General features: G+C 38.7%; 1 protein-coding gene across 1 annotated transcript; it reads right to left on the reverse strand.

Annotated features, from left to right (window-relative positions):
• Positions 1–17,515: 17,515 nt before the first annotated feature.
• LOC149217611 (uncharacterized) lies at positions 17,516–18,106 on the reverse strand. The gene has a single exon (XM_089390308.1). It carries the CDS (start codon positions 18,104–18,106, stop codon positions 17,516–17,518), a length of 591 nt encoding a protein of 196 aa, XP_089246434.1.
• Between the last annotated feature and the right edge of the window lie 4,780 nt (positions 18,107–22,886).

The following is a 22,886-nucleotide window of genomic DNA, read 5'->3' on the forward strand; positions in this document are numbered from 1 at the left end:
TTTTGTGCATTTGATTTATCGTTTGACTCCTGGTTTTTAAAATTTTCAATACTATGTATTTTTTTTTAATAAATATCCTCTTTAAAATTCATTTTCAAAAATTCTCTTTATTTACAAGTTGTTCATACATTTAAATGGATTAAAAATTACTAAAATTTTAAAATTAATATTTTAAAGTTAATTAAATTGGTTTGAATTTATGATATGTTTTAAAAGTTTTTTGAGTATATTTTTTTTTAGTGAAAAAGGTTTAAAATCTAGTAAAGATTTATTGGAATCATAATATTGATTTGTGAACTGTTTCCAATCAAAATGTACTAAAATTGTTAAAATGCTAAATTTTTATAGTCAAAAATAAATTTTAAATAACAAATAATCAAAATTTCACCAAAAAAATTATTTACCCAAATTTCAACCAAAAAAATCCAATACATTTAATAAAAATTATTTTAAAATATAAAATTGAAAAAACTTATAATAAAATATTTTATAATATTAAATCTATTTTTATATAATTTTAAAATTCCATTTCAATTAAAAAAATAATTACATTCAAATTTTAAAATAACCATTAAAAAAATTAAAATCAAATATAACCTCCTCACAACCATTACGACCAAAACATATATAGATATATAACAATTCTATTTCCAGAATATATTAAAACACTAGTACTCAAACTTTAAAAATCATTTGCAAAATTACAAATGGTCCAACTTAGACATCTTATGAACCCATGAACTTGTAAAAGTTTGAGCAGACATCATTTAAAAAAAAGCAAAACAATTTCGCATTTCGCCATAGTTTCTTTCAAAGATCTATAGCAGTGGTTTCTGGTTTCTGGCTCTGGGTATTTTCTCTCTCTTATGTTTGAAAAAATGTGTAGAAAGCTCCAGTATGCTCAGCAGTTTTGCCAAAGCAATGATTAAATTTTTCCTCTGAAATCGAGACTATGTAGTGTAAACTTATCTAGCATAACCGAGACTATGCCATTGTAAACCTCTGTGGCAGAGCAGAAAATAAATGGTATTCACAATAAAATAACTACGTGCCATTACCTGTAAATGTAAACCTGCAAACGCACACAAAAGACATAATAAATGAAAATGTGTGATCTCTGTAGGAAGTAACTGAGCAAAGTTGCTGAGAAGAAACAAATTTAAACAAAGAAAAAGTTCGATGAAAATATATTGCACTGCGTATATAGATATATATTCTGACCTCAATAGTTAAACTTAAAGAGAACCTCAGCGGATTCTGGGCATCTTGAGTACAGAGAAACTACCGTTCCCTCCATCCAGATAAATCTTCATCTCCAGGCATTCACGAAGGTTATCGAAACTAATGTATAGTTGTTTGGCTGCCGTGGGTGAGATGAAATATTTAGCAGCATGAGAGGAATTGTGTATCCACAGGTAGGGCTCGTAACTACCATCACAGAAGAAGTTGCTCTCCCCCTTGCTAGAATAGCCACTGTATATCTTGTTGCGGCTCAGCGTCTTCGTGCAACTGTTGCAGGGAAGTCCCCAGTATCTCAAAAGCAGTGCTGAGGATTTGAGACCTTGGCATCGCCTTCGCCTTGATCGCCACCGACACCACCAGACCGCATTTCGTTGCACCCTCCAGAGAGGACGGGCAGCGTTTTGCTGCACCCTCCAGGCGGTCACAGCTATAGAAATTAAAATTTTGAGAGCCGACTTCGCATTCAAACTCAAAATTCAAATTCAAACTAATATGCCAATTAAATGCGTACGTATGCGTACGTTGTATATCCTGTACCTTAAATTGTATATCCTGTATCCTGTATCGTATATGCCAGCGTTTTTATGGAATGCTGGTGGCGGTGGCGATCAAGGCGGAGGCGAAGGTGGAGGTGAAGGAATCTTACATTGTCCATATATGTATCTGGGAGAACGACCAGGGCTGCCCCGTCAAGCTCTTAGAGTGCATTAAATATTATTTCTTAGAGGGCATTCAATACCCAATAGCATGGGATTTATTGTTTGCGAGCGTGGCCAGCTTTTCTAACCTGGTGAATCGCTGAAATCCAGTTAACTGCATTGAAATAAATAAAATAGCACGCTTCGAAATTCAAATCAAATGAATAGATGAGTATTAATGTCGACGCTTATCATGTATGCTATGTCCATGAAGCGCATTCTCGTCGGTATTGTATGGTCATGGAGCAATCGCCGGAAATAATCGCGTTATGTGTCGCCGAGAAACCGGGGAGATGGGAGCTCCCATATCGAGGCGGCCAAAACCCACTATCGGGATACTTTCTATCGTACTCTTAAGCCTAATAAATAGGCGTCCAAAACCCACTATCGGGATACTGTCTCTCGTATTCTTAACCTGTAATAAAACTGACCTCTATTAAGCAGGAATAATGATAATCTACCTCTGATGAGTCGAGGCAAATCTTGTAATGTCTCCCAATACTTGTATAACGAGCTAATTGTGCTCTGACTCCACGATCCTGTGCAATTAAATCAGCATTGGATTGATGACCCATGGCATGTATGGTCTAGCGACCCTCTAATGTTTGGTGAGGTGGATACATGGTATCATGGCCTTAGAGCTCCTGCGCAGCGTATTGGATTTGAATCTCAACAACCACACAGTTGGTCAACTTAATAATCCACCGGTGCAGACCCTTTTCCTTTGCAGCAACAGCGAGCACGTCGAGCCCTGGAATTGTTCTCACGGGTCTCCAATACTTCCACTTGTGGCCTTGAGACATTGCTTACTCTGCATATAGGCCCCTCAAGTGATTGAGAGGAGATCAATTGACCCCTCGGCCGGTTCTACTGTTCAACGGGTCCCATCCAGCATTAGCGGATAACGGTGGCTTGTGTGGTAACAAATTCCACAACTCCCTGTATGGTTCTCTCAAACTGCAAATGGGAGGAACAATCTCACTGTATCGCCCATGTCACAGAGAATGGCCTCACAGCCTCACAATTTGATTTTCACTTGTTTCAGCGCCGCTGCCATCTAGCTATCTGCCCAACGATCGATGGGATGGCGTGCAAGTGACTCTATCTGCCATCTCTGCCCAACGATCGATGGGATGGCGTGCAAGTGACTCTATCCACTACCTAGTACTTTGATCCAGATAAGTTCATTATGAGATCTGCAGAGGAACCCAAGAAACCAATACCCACAACCAGAAACACAATAATGCAGGGTGATTTCGAGGACCACCGAAACTGTATTTGCCGACTAGGGTGAAGTTGAATCCACCGAAGTTAGCTGGAAGGATCTCTCATCAAACCTTTCTGTTGGATTTAGAGACGTCTAATTACAATAATTGAGTTGGACATGCGTGCATTATGATTATGATGTCAAATACTGTCAGCAAGATTACATTTATGTAGTGATTAAAATATGCCAAATAATGTGATTAATTAAGTCATGGCATTATACGTATTTAAATAAGGATTTGGATACAAATACATATAGAATAATGTTAATCAATTACAATTGTTAATGGACCGATTATAATTGATTAAAAATAATAGCAGTAATAAATTTGAGTTGAATAAGGAAATCAGAATCTATTCTGATTGATTGATTGATTTCAATCAATCTGAAATTTCAGACAGACTTGTTTCAGCTAAATTTTAGGCTGCCCTAGGATTGGGGTTTTGCACTGCTATAAAAGGGCTGAGTCTCCAAGGCTTGCAATCACTCAAAAAAAGTTGTCTGCTCCATTGAGGACTAGGTACTCTGTCATTTAGGATAGCCAGAGAAAAGGATTGCAAGCTCTTGGAAGGATTCAAGAGCCAATAACTCAAGTCAAGACCAGGAGCCTTTGAGGATGGAAAGTAAGTTCCGCTGTGCATTAATTTCAATTTCTTACAAAGGAGTAGATCTTGGTTGGGGTTTAAGGTAATTAGGAAAACTCACAAATTAAATCTAACAATTGGTATCGGAGCTCCCTTATGTAAGAATCCGTGCTTGATTTTTGGAGATTAGCTGATTTTGTTTCGTATGTGAAGTTGTGAACTCTCATAACAATTTTAATCCAAATGCTCACGCAGAAGAGGATCGAATATGCAGACATATAACTGGAGAAATTAGATGGTTTATGTTTCAGCTCTTATTTCTCCTTTCAGTTATGGTTTTCTGTTATTCGTGTTAATTTTTTGGATCTGGGTTTCATTCTCTTTGTGCATTCCTGGGGTTTTTTGGATGGTTTTGGTGACTGAGAGATAAGAAGTTCCTGGGGTGATATCCTTACCCGGGCTTGGGTTCGCCTTCATGAATACTCCGGCAGCCGGGCTCATCCAGCAACAGTATCTCCGCTCTGTCAGTTCAGGCACATTGAGGGCAAGATGCCTGCGTTGGTCCTTCGCCTCATTTTGGTCTATTCATTTTTCCACATCAAGTTTGGATTTTTTGAACACATTATATGTGGGATCATGTTGCTGGAAGTAACCTTTAATGTGATCCTCTGTTTGGTTTTAGGACTGTCCAGTTTGATTTTGAACGTTAGACTATATTGCAGGAAATCAAGTCATTCTCCCATGTATGTGCCTCTTTATTAGTAGTCTTTTGCTTTTTCATTCTCATAGTGTTCTAATTCGTTTTATCCCTAGTTATAGACTTCTGTCCACGGGCTCTAGTCTTGTTACTCGTATGATCTTACATATCTTATGCTTCTGTTAAATGAAAACTTGAGTTAAATGAAAACTTGAAAGCTTGAAGGGATAAGTTATGTCAGTGTATACTTAAATCTCACTCAATGTGATGTTTTGACCTTCTGCTTTTTTGGCTTATTTTTTAGTTAACAATAAAAACCCACCAGCGCCCTGTAAGGTTGGCTCTATCCATATGTGCATCAACTCTGGCCATTTTTTTTATGTCTGAATTTTATTCAAATAGAATGTACATGTATATTTCTGTTTATTGGAATAAATTCTTATCATCGAGAAGAGTAATTGTAAGTAATTGTAAGTGATTGTAATTTAGGTTATAGTAATTATAATTACTATAATTACTATAATTACTACATGCTATATTTAGCCTAATTATTAGGATTTAGATATTATTTAAAATTGGTATTAACACCAATTAAAGGGTATAATACTGAATTCTAAATTGATCACAATAATGCTAATTATGGCATAAAAAATTTGTATTAACGTTAATTACTGATATAATACCAAATTCGGATTTTATCACAATGATGCTAATTGTGGCATAAAATTTGTATTAACGTTAATTATTGATATAATACTAAAATTCGGATTTGATCACAATGATGCTAATCATGGCAACCATAAAATTATTTAGTATTCTCTAAATAAATTATTGAAGCATTTCTAAAAGGTAATCATTGTAGAAACTGCTAAAGTTTTACTAAAATCTAATAATTATTTTGATGAATATAGTTGACATATTAAATTTAAAAGTGTCATAAGATACTGTATTCTATATAGGACGAGTAGATTCTATAGGTACGTCCTAGATTAGGTTTTAGACATAATTTTGGAATCTAACTAAAGACGGTGTTTGGTATACATGTGTTGTTTTCGCATGAGTCAAGCATTGATGTTCGCAAACGAACCGCTCTCTGTAAGACAATTGCAAGGATGACTCATGACAAGTTGAAGTAACGTGCTGGCAATGGACGTGGGTGTTAGCTTTCCCAAAGGAGGGTTGGCGCCTGCTAAGTTGTTTGGTGCATAAGGGTTGCCTGAAGGTAATGATTGCACCCAAAGGTGTTTCATTACTGAATGGTGTTTTGGCTAAAGTTTTAATTGAGCAAATAGTTTTACACATGCCTTTAGATAGATTTTAGAATTATGATTAAATCGTGACGCATCGTATCTAAATTATTTCCTTGTTCTTGAATTTTTCAGATCCAAACATAATGTTAAGTCTAAGTCAGATTAAGCCCCTCATGGGGAACAATTTCAAACAGTGGGAGGAAAAGCTGAAATTAGTCTTAGGGATCATGCAATTGGACACAGCACTGAGATTTGATCGCCCCAAGCCTAATAAAGAGAGTGAGTTAACTCCTCAAGAGAAGGCTGATATTGCTAGATGGGAGCATTCAGATCGCATGTGCATAATGGTGATGAAGCAAACGATCCATGAGACTTTTCGAGGCATCATACCTGATACAGAGACAGGCGCTATTGAATACCTTAAGGCCCTTGAAGAAAAATTCACAAAGAGTAAAAAGACTGATGTGAGTACACTCTTTGTGAAGTTGGCAACAATAAAATACAAGGGAAAAGAAGGGGTTAGAGAGCATGTTATTGAGATGACAAGACTTCAACGTGCCTTGAAAGGGCATAATTATGACATCTCTGATGAGGTTCTCATTGAGTTCATTTTTCTGTCTCTCCCGTCTAACTTTAGTCAATTCAAGATGACTTATAATTGTCAAAAAGAGACGTGGACATTACCTGAGTTTGAGGCTCGGTTGGTGCAGGAGGAAGAGAGACAGAAAATGACTAAGGGAGAAAGTGCTCATGTAGTAACATCTAATCCTAAGGGTAAAGGCAAGAAGCGCAAGTTTACTGCCAAGGAAAAGGGACCTACCAAGGTAGCTGCAAACAATGCCGCGCAGAAAAGCAAGAAGGAAGATACTTCTGCGAAAGCAGGAGAAAGGAACTGTTTTTTCTGCAAAGCGCCAGGACATACAAAGAAATTCTGCACCAACTATCATGCATGGTTGGCAAAGAAAGGTATGTCTCTTGCTTTGGTTTGTTCTGAAGTTAATTTAAGTTCTGTATCTAGATATACTTGGTGGATAGATTCAGGTGCAACGACTAACATCAGTATGTCGATGCAGGGTTGCCTAAGCCATCGCAAGCCAAGTGAGGCAGAGCGCTACGTTTACGTAGGAAATGGCAATAAAGTAGAAGTGGAAAGCATAGGAAAATTTAGATTATTATGTAAGACAGGATTTTATTTAAGTTTTGATGCTTTAGTGGTTCCATCTTTCAGAAGGAACCTAATTTCTATATCTTATTTGGACAAAAATGGTTATGTATGTTCATTTGGTAATGGAAATTTCAGTTTGTGTCAAGATTCTAAGCTTCTTGCTTCTGGTATCCTGTCTTCTTATGATAACCTTTATTTTCTAGATATAGACACTTCACATTCAGAGGCACTGCATATAGATAATAGAAAACGTAAATTAACTTGCGAGAAATCTGCAACATTATGGCACAAGCGATTAGGACATATCTCTATGAAAAGGATAGAACGTCTTGTGTCTAATGAAATTCTCCAACCTTTAGATTTTACAAACTTAAGTGATTGTGTAAATTGTATAAAGGGAAAACAAACTAATAAACGTAAGTATGATGCAAAAAGGTGTAATGATGTCTTAGAATTGATTCATACGGATATCTGTGGTCCTTTTCCAAAGGCTACAAGAAATGGTGACCGTTACTTTATCACATTCATAGATGATTATTCAAGATATGGTCATATTTACTTAATAAAAGAAAAGGCAGAAGCATTAGACGTGTTCATAAAGTTCAAAACGGAAGTTGAGTTACAACTTAACAAACGTATAAAGTCCATTCGTTCTGATCGTGGTGGTGAATACTACGGTCGTTATGATGGATCAGGAGAACAACGTCAAGGTCCCTTTGCAAAATACTTAGAGGAATGCGGAATTGTGCCTCAGTATACGTTGCCAGGTTCGCCTGCAATGAATGGTGTTGCTGAGCGACGAAATCGCACCCTTAAAGACATGGTGAGAAGTATGATTGCTCGTACAACTCTACCTGAGAATTTGTGGGGAGAAGCCTTAAAGACTGCAGCATACATACTTAATAGAGTGCCTACTAAAGCAGCTAACAAGACCCCTTATGAGTTATGGGTTGGGCGCAAGCCTAGCTTGAATCATTTGAGAGTTTGGGGATGTCCATGTGAAGCTAGGCCTTATAAGCCAAGCAAAAAGAAACTGGACGAAAGAACCGTTAGTTGTTACTTTATAGGCTATTCTGAACGATCTAGGGGGTTCAAATTCTATAATCCAACAGAACATACAGTTTTCGAGTCAGGAAGTGCAAAATTTTTTGAGGATAATGAGTTTGTGGGGGGAGATATGACAAAAGATATTATTTTTGAAGAAGAAGAGACGAATGCGAATGAGACTATGGACCAAAGTCCTAGTTTTGTTCAAATTCCGATTGCGTTTAGAAATACATCTTTTGACAATGTGCAAACTTCATCATCCCAAACAACTCAGTTAGAAACTCAACATGGAATAGAGAACACAAATGGACCTGAACCCAACCCAAACCCTCACATTGACATGACAAATGTTGATGGCCTAGGGCCTGTGGGAGAGTCAGAAGTTGGTAATGATGTTCTTCCTCCTGTTGAAGATCAAGTTGTAAATGAACCTCAAGAAAATCTAGAGCCTGTGCCAATTAGGAGATCTACTAGAGAGAAAATATCTACACAATCAAAGGATTATGCATATCTTCAAGAACATGAGTTTGACATTGGCATGTTTGAAAATGATCCTGTTAATATCAAACAAGCTGTGGAAAGCTCTAACTCTCAAATGTGGATTAATGCCATGAATGAAGAGATGAAATCTATGTATGACAATGACGTTTGGGATATCGTTCCGTTGCCTAAAGAAAAGAAACCCGTTGGTTGCAAATGGATATTTAAGACTAAGCGGGATTCTAAAGGCAATGTTGAAAAATACAAGGCACGTCTTGTTGCGAAAGGTTTCACACAGAAAGAAGGCATTGATTATAAAGAGACTTTCTCTCCAGTTTCATCGAAAGACTCTTTAAGGATTATATTGGCGCTTGTAGCACATTATGATTTAGAACTTCATCAGATGGATGTAAAGACGGTGTTTCTCAATGGTGACATTGATGAAACGATCTATATGAAGCAGCCAGAAAACTTTGTATCAGGTGATGCAGGGTCTATGGTTTGCAGACTTAAGAAATCTATCTATGGGCTAAAACAAGCATCTCGACAATGGTATTATAAGTTTCACCAAGTTATTAGCTCATTTGGTTTTGAGTCTAACATAGTAGATGAATGTATATACCTTAAGTTCTGTGGGAGTAAATTTATTTTCTTGGTTTTATATGTAGATGACATATTGCTTGCCAGTAACGATAAGGACATGTTGCATCAAACTAAGAATTTTTTATTTAAGAACTTTGAAATGAAAGATCTTGGTGATGCATCATTTGTTCTAGGGATTGAAATACTTAGAGATAGATCTCAAGGTATTCTGAGGTTATCCCAGAGGAACTATATCGATAAGATTCTAACAAGATTTGGCATGCAAAACAGCAAACCAGGAGATACCCCTATATCAAAAGGAGATAAGTTTAGTCTGAAACAATGTCCCCAAACTGACTTAGATAAAAACCTCATGAAAGATATTCCCTATGCCTCAGCCGTGGGTAGCATCATGTATGCACAAGTATGCACGCGTCCGGATATTGCGTTCATTACCGGAATGCTAGGGAGATATTTGAGTAACCCAGGTATGGAACACTGGAAGGCAGCCAAGCGAGTGTTGAGATACCTAAAGAGAACAAGGGACTATATGCTCACGTATCGGAGATCGGAACAGCTCGAGGTCATTGGATACACCGATTCTGATTTTGGAGGATGTGTCGACGGCATGAAATCAACATCAGGATACATCTTCATGATGGCAGGTGGTGCTGTGTCATGGAAGAGCGCTAAACAGTCATTGGTAGCCTCCTCCACTATGGCAGCTGAATTTGTTGCATGTTTTGAAGCATCTAATCATGGCGTATGGCTGAAGAACTTCGTCACAAGTCTGAAAATTGTGGATTCTATTCAGAAACCACTCAAATTATTATGTGACAACAATTCAGCAGTGTTATACGCATCCAACAACCGAAGTTCGTCAAAGTCGAAGTACATTGACATTAAGTTTTTGGTTGTAAAAGAGAGAGTGCAGAATAATGAATTATGTATAAAACACATAGGTACAGACTCCATGATTGCGGATCCTCTTACTAAAGGATTACCACCCAAGAAGTTTCACCAACATGTTGCTTGTATGGGTGTAATATCTGTTTAGGATAATTAGAAAAATGTGGGAGTCTGAATATGTTTTAAGTTCTGTTTTTTGATGTTCTATGTAATGCAATTGTAAACAATTTTGATGATATATACAAGTTGCATTCAGTTTCAGTTTCATTATTTCTTTCTTTAAAGTTTAAGTTTTTGGCCTCATACAGTAAAGTAAAGGTGACTCAATTAGAAATAGGCACGTCTAATCACACTTGCGTGTAATTTCTAAACTATATGTCCAAATCAGATTCATGTCATTCAGTTATGTTGGCAGCGTGATTTATGTCAGTTTAGTTGCGAATAAATGTGACAAATGCCGCTTAAGTCCTTTGTTAGCATAATTGATGGACGGAATTGTTTAAGAAATACGATAAGTAAAGACAGAAAAGTTGCATGCAATAAAGTTAAGGATATATAATCAAAAGGTTGCACTTGTCCATGTGGGAGATTGTTGGATTTAGAGACGTCTAATTACAATAATTGAGTTGGACATGCGTGCATTATGATTATGATGTCAAATACTGTCAGCAAGATTACATTTATGTAGTGATTAAAATATGCCAAATAATGTGATTAATTAAGTCATGGCATTATACGTATTTAAATAAGGATTTGGATACAAATACATATAGAATAATGTTAATCAATTACAATTCTTAATGGACCGATTATAATTGATTAAAAATAATAGCAGTAATAAATTTGAGCTGAATAAGGAAATCAGAATCTATTCTGATTGTTGATTGATTGATTGATTTCAATCAATCTGAAATTTCAGACAGACTTGTTTCAGCTAAATTTTAGGCTGCCCTAGGATTGGGGTTTTGCACTGCTATAAAAGGGCTGAGTCTCCAAGGCTTGCAATCACTCAAAAAAAGTTGTCTGCTCCATTGAGGACTAGGTACTCTGTCATTTAGGATAGCCAGAGAAAAGGATTGCAAGCTCTTGGAAGGATTCAAGAGCCAATAACTCAAGTCAAGACCAGGAGCCTTTGAGGATGGAAAGTAAGTTCCGCTGTGCATTAATTTCAATTTCTTACAAAGGAGTAGATCTTGGTTGGGGTTTAAGGTAATTAGGAAAACTCACAAATTAAATCTAACACTTTCTTTGTTGAAAACCCGCCTGAGCTCTCAAAACAATGTTAAGAGAAATTCTAAATCCATGTCTGCTATAGTTGCTCCTCCACCCTTTTAAAACTTGATTGTTTAATAGAAACAACCGGAAAATACCTTGGTTGCTCCTCCACCCTTTTAAAACTTGATTGTTTAATAGAAACAACCGGAAAATACCTTGGTTGAGAATTACCTCGGCCAAAATTATGTGTTGTACGCACTTTATTTTATTTTTTATTTATTATTATTATTATTATTATGGTTTAATTGGTTAAATTAATTGGGAATATTAACTGGGCATATTAGAGAGGATATTAGAGAATGAGGCCACAATTTTGCAGGAAAATAATGAAAATTCTAACGAAATTTTGATAAAATCTGGCTGATTTTTTTGAAAATTTTACTGATGTTTTAGGAAATCCAAGTTATAACTCTGAAACTTCATGATTTTAGGTGTCTTAGAAATTCTTGATCTTACTAAATCATTTTCCACCATAAAAAAGATAAATCACTCTATAAATTAAATTTTAAGTGGCTTAAATGTTTTTGATCGTACTAAATCAATTTCCACCGTAAAAAATAATTTAATCAGTTTAAAAGTTAAACTTTTTGAAAATCTTCTCACGCCCGAAATTTTGACCTCCATAAATAATGATGTAAGGAAGTATACAATGTAAGAAAAACACTTATATTTAGTCGTAAGGAAGTATACAATATTAGCTATGTAAGAAGAAAGAGTTATATTTAGTTGAATTGAAGCATACATGATAAGGATATCCTGAAGCCTCTATTAGATGGTGCTTATATGTGGGATATGTTTCTCAAATGAGAGGCTTTTAATTCTGAAGAGAGGCAAGTTTAAGCTTGAAAGTGAGAATGAAACAATGAAACATAAGGTGTTAATTTTTGGATTTGTTTATTTTTTTTCAAAATTTTAAAAAATTATTATAATTTATAAAAAATAATTAAGAAACAATAATAAATATTATTTTTCCAAAAAATTAATAAAATAATATATTTATATTATTTTTTCTTTATTTAAAAAAAATCATATTTAAATTTTTATTATAAAAAATTAGGCATTAAAAAATTTAATTTTTTTCTTATTTAAAAAAAAATATCATATTTAAATTGTTATTATAAAAAATTACACATTAAAAAATTTAATTTTTCATAAATTTCTTTTATAAATGTATTTAAGTTAGTTTAATTTTTAAAACATTATCATATCTCATTATTTATTTATTTTTATAAGAAATCATCTGTTTAATATACACAATGTCTCGAGGAAGAATACTTAATCTATTTATAATTTTTTTATTTTTTTTATTATTTTTTATTGTTTTTTTTCTTCTTTTTTTTCTGCGTAAAGGCTATTTCTATTAAAAAAGAGAAAAAAAATGTACAGAGAGGTCAAGACCTCAGAGGAGGCTGAAGCCATCCCTCAACCAGATATCTTGGTAGACATAAACCCCTGTGACAATAGTCCCGGGATTAAGAATACTTAAGACATGTTTTTCAAATCCCTTACAGACAAAAGTGCGAACCAAAGTTGTGAACATCACTGCAAAACTATCGAGGACTATGGCTTTACTAATAATCATTCTGCCCTGATAGCCATATACAAATTTTGACAAAAACAATGGCTTTCTGAGCCATGACCTGATACAACTCATTATACTATAATGGCGTGTATCGATACCAGACTAGGAGTTGAAACAGAACAGAATGGACATAATCCAGAGAAGCATAGCAAAAATATATAAAGACCAGAAGGGAGACTGCCATCAGTGTGCATTGTACCGAAGAAATCAAACATGTTTCAGAGAGTCCGGAGCGTCCCTTTCCACCTGGCTAGGAGAGCCCATCCACATGTCGACTGCGTTGTCTCCATCTCTCATGTCGCCGCCACCTGGAGGAGCTTCCAAATTCAAAATGCCACCGGGAGGGTGCTCCGGCTCGACCGCAAGCAAATTGCGCTGTGTAGAATCAACTGGAGGCTGAGGTGCTTCAGGTGCATTCCCCTCTTCCTGCACATTATCACAATTGAACACAGCACCAACCACGTCTCCCTGAAGAACACTGTCGTCCTGAGACTGAGACGTTGTGGTATGAACAGAGCTGCTGGGTTTATCCTCCTCCTCAGCTAAGATCAATGTAATGTTGGCTGACAGAACGGGTTTATTGAGCCAACTGTGAAATTTGAAACGGGTGGTTTGGAAGGAATTGTGCGGGAAGGGCCTGCCATGATCAGAGGGCGGAGAGGACGGGGATGCTGAAGCCAGCGGAACGATATTCTGGGGGGCAGACTGAGAAGCACAGCCACGATTACCACTGGTGCTTCCACAGCGAGAAACACCACGGCGTCGCACCATTTTCAAACTAACAGAGAGACCTGGGAAGGGTTATTAAGCAGGACCAGATAGAATAGGGCCGAGAGTGGGCGAACCAGGCCGAAACCAGATTCCGGATGAACCCCCAAGCGGCCAGAGCGAAACAAGGGTGCGGGAAAAAAAGCAGATGGAAATGGAAGGAGCCGATGAGAGCGATAGCTGAAACCAGAAGCCGAGCCATGAATAAAACAGCCTGCGCGGGATCTCGAACTGGGCGCGCATTCATTATCGAATGCTTAACCATCATTCTGTACCCCTTAGCATTCATATCGGTCGCGGTGGGTTTGTGGGAGCTGCGCCGGATCGCCAGGTGCAGAGACAGCTGTCGACAGATAGTTAATCCGCTTTAAATGAGCCTCGAGGACACCCGCATCCTGGTGTGTATCTGCTTCCTGGTTCATATCATTCTTCACAATGTTATGGTAGTTTGAGAGCTGATCCTCTGAGGCAATGCTGGAGAGCGAACCTGCAAAGAAATCCAACCCACATTCCACTCCTATATTAGCTAGAAAATCAGCCAGCTTGTTTCCTTCTCGCCTCGTGTGTTTGAATGAAATTGGTCTGTGTTGTAAAAAGCCATTTGTCAATTAGCTCAAGTCTTTGAGCCATTCTCCAACTGCTGCTGACCTTGTGTGTGGGAGTACCCTGCATGATTTTTGTAACCATGTTTATGATGATTTGCGAGTCCCCTTCTATGATGAGTGGGAAAAATCCTCTGTCCTGAGCTAAAATGAGACCTCGTCATAATCCTTCCAGTTCCGCTGAGTTGTTAGAGTCCCAACCTTTTGATCCAAGAAAGAGCAATAAAGGAGTTCCATGATGATCTCTAAAGACTCCCCCGAATCCTGCTTTTCCTGGATTTCCCTTTGAGGCTCCGTCGAAATTGAGTTGGATCATGTTACTGGGCGGTGGAATCCATCTTTTCGGGATTTGATCACGCAGAGAAGGACTGCCTTTAACTGTAGGCTTTTGATTCAGATGAATATTCCAGTTGGCCCAGATGGATTGTTCCTGTGACAGCATTGGAAAGTCTTCTTGGGACCAGGGCTTAATGGATAGGGATTCTTTAATGTTCTGGTGTAGCCTAGTCCAGATCTGCTCTATAGACATGGATTGGTCCTTGAATACCCTGCGATTCCGCTCCTTCCAAATGTTCCACATCAGTAGACCAGGAATAAGCTGCCAAAGAGTGTTGAGGAGTTTGCTTTGGTATGGTGCTTGACTCCAATTACGAACAGTAGCTTTAATATCCCCATGAATTCTGCCTTCTTTTTGGCAACGGAAGCTAACCTTTTCCCACAGCTTTCGTCCTATTTGACAAGTCTGCATAAGATGTAAAGCTGATTCCTCTGCTTGCTTGCAGTTGAGACATATAGATGGGCCATAAAAATTCCTTTTTCTGAGGTTATCCCAAGTGAAAATTTTATTGTGACATAGGAGCCAAAGAAAATTGGATACCTTCGGCCAGTTGGAGGAATCCCAGATTTTATTCCATAAGACATCTTTGATTATCCGTTCCTTGATGATTACATTGTATGCTTCCCTTGTGGTAAAAGTGCCCTTCTCTTTATACCCCCATCTTAGAATGTCCATTCCTTCTGAAGAGAGGATTTGCCTTTTTTGGAATTCAGAGGAAAGAGAGATCTGAGCTTGCTCAGAGCCATGTAGTAATATCTGTTTAGCCTCAATCCAACGTCTGTACCCCTGTGAGGAAGAAGGATTCCAGAATTGACTAACCTTGTCTAGCTCATGCAGATCTTGCTCTGGTAAGTGAAGGTTAGAGATAATGTCCTTGATCTTTGGGAGCTGCTGTCAGGAGTCCTCCCAGAACCTAGCTGTATTGCCATTCTTAATTTCCTAGAAGCTATGCTGTTGTATTAGTTTCCTATGTTGAATTGCCGAGTTCCAAATCACTGAGCCCGTACTTACTTCTGACATTCGAATTCTTTCTTCGATAGGGCTATTGTTTGCATATTTGGCTGTCCATAGGGAGGCCCAGGGAGTGTTGGGTTTTGAGAGCCATCTCCACCAAATTTTGGCTCCCATGACTTCATTGCTGTGCCCCGGATCCCTTAGACCAATACCTCCAGCCTTCTTCGGAAGACAAACTTTATCCCATTTAACCAGAGCCCACTTTCGATTGGGACCTGAGTTGCCCCATAAGAAATTACGTTGGAGCTTCTTTATTTCCTTGAGCACCCATTTGGGAGCTGCTAAAATTGAAAAGAGATACAGAGGCATGGAGTGAAGAACAACTTTAATGAGAACAAGTATGTTGGCCATGTTAAGAGCCCTATGAGTCCAAAGGAAGAGACGCGCCTCTAGCTTTTCTAGTAGGATTTTCCATGAGGAATGCTTGAGAGTCGAGGCCATTAAGGGCGCTCCAAGTTATTTAGAAGGAAGAGAGGCAATGGTAAAACCAAGAATGCAGGCTATGGCGTTTTGGGTAGGGACCCGAGTATTGAAGAAAAAGATTTGAGACTTGACTCGATTAATAAGGGCTCCTGATGCTTTAAAGAAATCCGATAGGAGAGCTTTGAGAAGGCGTGCTTCCAGAATAGAAGGATGGGCAAAGAGCATGTTATCATCTACAAATTTCTGATGAGAGTAAGTGGGAGAATTGAGAAAGGATAAGCCCTTGAGCCGCTGGGAGTGCAGAGCGGATTTGATGCTTCTACCCAATTCCTCTGCCATAATAACAAAAAGGAATGGAGAGAGGGGATCTCCCTGCCTGATACCCCTGGAGGGACGGAAAGTGGGTGAAGGTATACCATTGATAAGCACAGAAAAGAACGAGGAAGATAATAAACTCACAACCCATCTAACCCAAGAAGGGGCAAAGCCAAAGGCATTTAAATTTTTTTGAATGTAAACCTAGCTTAAGCTATCAAAAGCTTTCGATAAATCAATTTTAAGCATCATACCTGGTTTCTTTGATTGCTTCAGAGAGTGGATTATTTCATGAGTTAAAATAATACCATCCTTAATCTGCCGGCCTTCTACATAACCAGATTGCTCTGGCGAAATAATGAGAGGGAGCAATGATTTCAATCTGGTAGCTATAACTTTTGAGACAATCTTAAAAATATTGTTGCAGAGAGCAATCGGTCTATACTTATCTGGAGTATTGGATTCCTCTTCCTTGGGGATTAAAGCAATGAAGGTAGCATTCAGCCCTGGGTACATCCATCTTAAAGTGCGCGATTCTTCTACAACTTGCCAAACCTCCATTTTTATTAGATCCCAGAAGTTGTGAAAAAAGTTGGAGGTGAATCCATCCGGACCCGGTGCTTTCCCTGCTTTCAACTGACGCATAGCATTCTCGACTTCCTGAAGGCTTGTGGGACGAAGAAGGAGAAGATTATGCTCCTCTGTGATTAGTTTGGGAATGTTTCTCAGAACTTTGTCAATAGCAGGCGTTCTATCTATGTTGGGCTCTTGGTGGGCTTGTTTGAAGTACCTGAGAAACTCATTTTCAATGCCTTCGTGAGTCTCCATCCTTGCTCCCTGCTCATTTTTGATGTGGGATATGTAGTTGTTCATTCTGTGCTGCACTGTGGTTCTGTGAAAGAACTTTGTGTTTTTTTCCCCGTCCTTCAGCCACTTTACTCTTGATTTTTGTCACCAGAGTGTTTCCTCCTGTTTTGCTCTGGCTAGGATTTGGGCCTCAAGAGTTTGTTCCTGTTTTGCTAGGTCCTCAGAGCGTCCTTCGATTATGATCCTCTGCTGCACATTCTTCATTTCTTGATTAAGGGCTTTCTGTGCTTGAAAAATGTTGCCGAAAGATGTATGATTCCAGTGCTTGATTTCACCTTTAAGGTGCTTTAGTTTCTGCTGGAATTTAGACATGTTAGAGCCATTAGAGGGATTAAAATTGAGCCATGTTGATCTGACTAATTCATTGAAATCCAAATGGGTTAACCAAAAAGCTTCAAACCGGAAAGGACGTCAAATGTTGTTGCCTGGTCGATTCCACTGCAAAGCTATTGGCCAGTGATCAGAGCCCGATATCGGTAGGATGGAAGCAATGAATTCTCCCCCCAAATGAATTGCATTGTCTGATAGTAAAAATCTATCAAGGCGTGAAGCTATCTGTTGCGAGCCTTCTCTTTTGTTGTTCCATGTGAACATGCCATTATTTGAAGGTAGATCTATCAGCCAATTATTCTGTATGAAGTCTTTTAGAATGTTCCCATCTCTGTTGCTTCTATTTCTGCCTCCCTGTTTTTCTTCCAATCTTGCGATCATGTTAAAGTCACCTCCAGATATCCATAGCGGGTGCAACCTGTTTGAGTTGAGCTCTGATAAGGTGTCCAGGATTTCAGCTTTGTGTATAGTTTCCTGAGGGAAATACACATTAGTCATGTGACCATGGATGTTGGTGCCGATTATGTGAAATATTGCTTGGATGAAGTTCTTGTTTGCATGTATATTGTCAAGTTGAATCACTCGCGCATCCCAGAGAACTGCAAGTCCTCCCGACGCCCCTTGAGCATCAACAACCGTTACCAGCCCTCCTGGCCAAGCTTTTGCTGCCATTTTTTCCAAAACTGTCGAGTTACATTTTGTTTCTTGCAGAAAGAGAATATTAGGTTTTTCCTGCATAAGCATGTTTTTTAGAAGCCTGCCTTTCCTTGGGCTATTAAGCCCTCTAATGTTCCACGAGATCAACTTCATTGAGAAGGGTTGGGGTTGATGTTGAAATACTTGATCAGCTTGGCATATCTGCCTGACTCAACTAGCACTTCTCCTATTTTGATAGCTCTTTCGAGAGTGGTTTTCCTCCCTCGCTTTTTACTGTCTTTGGTAATGAACTTTCCATCCCATTGACTACCAATCTGGACCCCCAGAGAGTATTTTTTTTGTGCGCGAGTGAGGACCTCCACCAGGTTGTCCACTTGCCGATCTGGGATTTTATCAAAGTTTCTGGTTTTGCATGCCTGCTCTAGTCCTAGAATGTCCAGTTCACCAATATCTATATTCTCAGGGTCTTCCTCCATGAGTTGGGGCTCTTGGTAGTCGTCAGCTGTTTCCTCTACAACCTTTGAGCTGGGTGCTGGATTGTCGACTTCCATTCCTTGGAAGCTCCAAGTTGGGAGCTTGGTTTGGGTATGAGGGGTCGATTTGCTGAACAGGCTCTCCCCTGGCTGCGGTGAGACCCCGATTTGCTTTTCTTTATTGGTTTCCTTGTCATTTAGAGGTAGGTTTTCAGGTTCTTGAACATCATCACTGGCCAGAGCAGCAAAACTATTGCTAGTTGAGGGTTTTGACGAGTTAGCTGGGTTGGTCCTGGTATTGGCTGTCGATTTCTTATGACCTCTTCTGCGATTTACCACTTTGGTAAACCCATCAGGAGCAGGATTGTCTGAGTCCATTTGAGATGGGGGCTTTCTATTTAGAGGACAATCTCTGTAGAGATGACCCAGGTCATGGCATTTCCTGCATCTAAACGGTACATGCTCATAATCTATCAGCTGTATCCATTCAATATCATCATGGAAAAGACTTACCGTATCTGGCAGGGCTTGCTTGAGGTCCATGTAGACATAGATCCGGGCATATGATGTGTATCTGCACAGTTTTGTTTCCTCTGCTACTTTGATGAGTTCGCCCAGAGCATTTCCGATTTCTTGTAGGGAATCTTCCTCCTAGTATTCCCAAGGGAGCGAATACAACCTTATCCAAACAGGAGCACAACTAAGATCTTCCTTATCAGGATTGAAGCGTTCAACCCACCCTTTGAGATATAGGCCCGCGGAGTTAAAGAAGTATGGACCTCCATCCAAAACCTTGTTACGATCTTCCAAGCAGTTAAAAACGGCTGTAAAAAAACCCTTTGGCCCTAGTTACAGAGTGATGGGACCTTTTGGATTCCATTTGGAGTTTATCCAACCCCTTAGCGCTTTCTCAGTCGGCCAAAGTCCAATAAACTTGCCTATCAACGCGTGATCCCTCATGAACTGTATTCTGGAATTGATTCGGTGACTAGGAAATTCCACTTTTGGCCTGTGAGTGGCCACTGGCCTGCATGTGGATGAGCTCACTTTGGGCTTGTCCTTCTGAGCTTGATCATTGTCGTGATGCTCGCTGTTGTCCGTGTTGTCCTCGTTCTGCCTCTCTTCTTTGTCGTTAGCTCCAACTAGTTGCTTTTGGCCATTGTCCTTTAGGGGAGGCGCATCGCCCTCCCCTTGAGGGGGCTGCATGGTTCCTCTGATCGCTTGCAGGAAACGAAAGGCCGTAGATCCGCCCAGGGTCTGTCAAGGCTGAACTCTGTCAGGGGTAGACTGCCGTAGCAGGGGTTGCAGAAACCCTAGGTCGAGCGAAGCCGTGTTCTAACATTGATGGTAATTATTCTATTTATAAATTTGAAAATACGTTTAAGAACAAATTATATAGTAAAATTTTAAAAGAAAAAGAAAAATATAAAACCATAAAGGCCATTCAACGGATAGATATGACGCTGGTTCTTGATTCCAATCTCGAATGGGTTTTATTATTGGTCCATGAACTGGCGATATCTGTGACTATATCGGGAACCTATAAAGCAACTATGATAGAATCAATATTAATATAAATATTTTATAGAGCACTAACATTTTTGTTTCTGCAGTTCACTAATAATATGATAAGGTGTATCAATTGCAAAATATTTCAACTTACACCAATAAATTTGATATAAAATAGAAATCTTGCAGAATTCTTCCGCGCTTTTTAAAACCATGCGGCTCCTAACCAAGAGAACAACAGACCCTTTTGCTTATTATTAAATAGACATCCACATACTCTCTAAAGATCATATCTTTTTCATCATAAAATATAATCATTGCATCGTCATTAATGCTATGAATGTCATGGAGGGAGGGCGATGAAGTAATCTTGTCCCCTGTTCACATTATGCACTATTTACGGGCATCACCGATAATAAGATATGTCGAGTGCAAAATTAATGTTACCACTCCCTTTGGCTTCCTGCCCGAGTTTTTTTGGATACCATTTTGCAGTGGCCAACCATATAATATCCCAACCAGCTGCATTATTCAGTGGGAATATCATAAATAAATGCGATTGCCCCTAAAACAGGCTGCTTATCACTTTTATAAGTTGAAACGATGTGAATTAGCTGTCGTTCCCTCTATGTGCATGTGCATGTGCAGATCAGACAAGTTGCAGTGCTGGTTAAATCTGACTCTAATCTTATTAAATGATTCATGTCGGTAGAAGCAACAGACTGAGTTATTGAATTTATATATAAAATACCACTCTTGGCTTGGCTTGGCTTGGCATGTTGCTGGGCGGGGAGACACGATCCATAGACAAGTAACGCCCACGGATGGCGTAAATTAAATTAGTGTCATGATCACCTTTTCTCTCCGCTATTCTTTCTGTCGACCATGGGTTGGTATGTATCCTCGTGCTCTCTGATCTGGACGGATGTGTGCAGTTCGTTGAGTTGTATTAATATCCCCTTACATGTTCTGAGAGGCAACAAACTACAAGTGCAGTGACGCTCAGAGAGATAAGCAGACCTTTTCTCCAACATAACATACATGTCCCGGGTCAACTAGCCCCAAAATCAATTTACACATATACATAGGCACGCAGGCGTACAAAAATGGCTCTGAATCATCAACCTAATCCTTATGTATGTTCGTCTCACCAGCCTAATATCAAAGTATTTATATTTACATCATAAGTCAGCAAGGGTATTACATGAAGACTCTACCCCCTCGGGGGTTTAACAGGTTAATGTGAGTACTCGTCAGGGCTTGGTCGCAGTGGAGAATGACAGTTGGCCTGGATCCGAGATTCATCCCCAATGCATGGTGTTTGTATCCCTGGTAACTATTTCTCTATGGTTATTACTTGTTGCTTGGACTATGAAGTTTTGGTCTAGCATCTTTCTAGAGACATGAGTTGCACTACCGAAGGAAGAGGATATTTTACTCCTATGTTACCTATGAGGTGGTGGGTACTTGATATTTTGTCTTTTTTCAAGATCTATTTGGTTATCTGGTAGCATGGCTCGTCCTTGTGGTAATGGGTGTTTTAATGGGTGTTGTGGTGCAGGAGGATCGATCCAGCCTCATAAGTCTCGTGTAGAGGTTTAAGCCATGGATATTGTTGTAGCCTTCCATGCAGTGACCCCCCCACCAATCATTCAAAAGGACATTCGCAAGTGGGAAGGTCATGTTTCAAAGGGGTATCTTGCTCGATCTAACATTGAGGTGCTTAATGAGGTATCTTACTGGCTTCCTAACTCTAGTCACACTAGGGGAAGAAGGGATCAATATGTACAATTTGTCACCCTTCATTTGAGGCTAAAGAGATTGTTGGGATGTGTCCTCTGCGAGAAGCATGAAGATAGAAATTATTTCATCTCTTTCTTAAATGAACTCTAGAGGAATCAGTGGAAGATGCGAGACAATATGAAAAAGTTGGACTCTTTCTTGGTTCACATAGAAGAGCATGTCCAATATGACTTTAAATTTAAAGAGCCTCCTGGTTCAAAGGTGGATAATTCAGTTATTCTTACCTCTTCAGATTCTTGATACAGATGATATGCAATGGTCTTTGCTAATGGTGCCCTCTGGAAGAAATATAATAGATTTAGTGACTCCGCCCATGGGATTTTCTTCTCCTCCCCTGAACCCATTTCTGAATATGGCATCATGTTCAACTGCAATGCATTTTGTCAATGAAATGGAATTTTTTCGAAACTAAAATGGTTTTGGTTCTTCAAAATTGACAATTAGTTACTACTGTGTGGATATAGACATATTAAAAATAGATTCAGATGATGTTTTCAGACATTTTTTTGGCTTCGAGAATGTGTTTTACAAATGGTTTCTACTTTCAGCAAATTTTAGCGATGCAAAAGTAGGAAAACGACTTATAGAATATTGTTGCAAACTCATTTTTTACACAAATACAAAAAATGAATGTGGGTTAATGCCTGCAAACAGTGCCAGGGAGGTTGGAACTGGATACAGTGGCTTACTGAAGCTTTCTGCGAAGCATATTTTGACCGAAATTGATGTTGGTCAATAGTTTTCAGCAAAGGGATTTGAGTTAATGGTTTTAAGAAAATTTTAGAAATGGATGTGGAACAATAACATAATTGAATGCGGGTCAATCATTTTAAGCATATTTTCATAGTTAAGAACGGAAGTAAATGGCCAAGAGAATGTTTCTCAAGCAATTTTGAGAAATGAATATGGGTATTTCCACCAATTACCGACAACAGGTCATAAGAGATGGTCTACAGATGGAATATATGGCGATATGGTGAATGTTTGAGAAGAAAGATAATAAGAAGTGC

The sequence above is a fragment of the Pinus tabuliformis genome, chromosome 1_1 (assembly GCF_031772625.1).
Source record: "Pinus tabuliformis cultivar Carrire ecotype Pingquan chromosome 1_1, CPIR1, whole genome shotgun sequence".
Lineage (NCBI taxonomy): Eukaryota > Viridiplantae > Streptophyta > Pinopsida > Pinales > Pinaceae > Pinus > Pinus tabuliformis.

Excerpts from the sequence above, each read along its gene's own strand:
- LOC149217611 (XM_089390308.1), bottom strand. The coding sequence starts at position 18,106 with ATGGCAGCAAAAGCTTGGCCAGGAGGGCTGGTAACGGTTGTTGATGCT.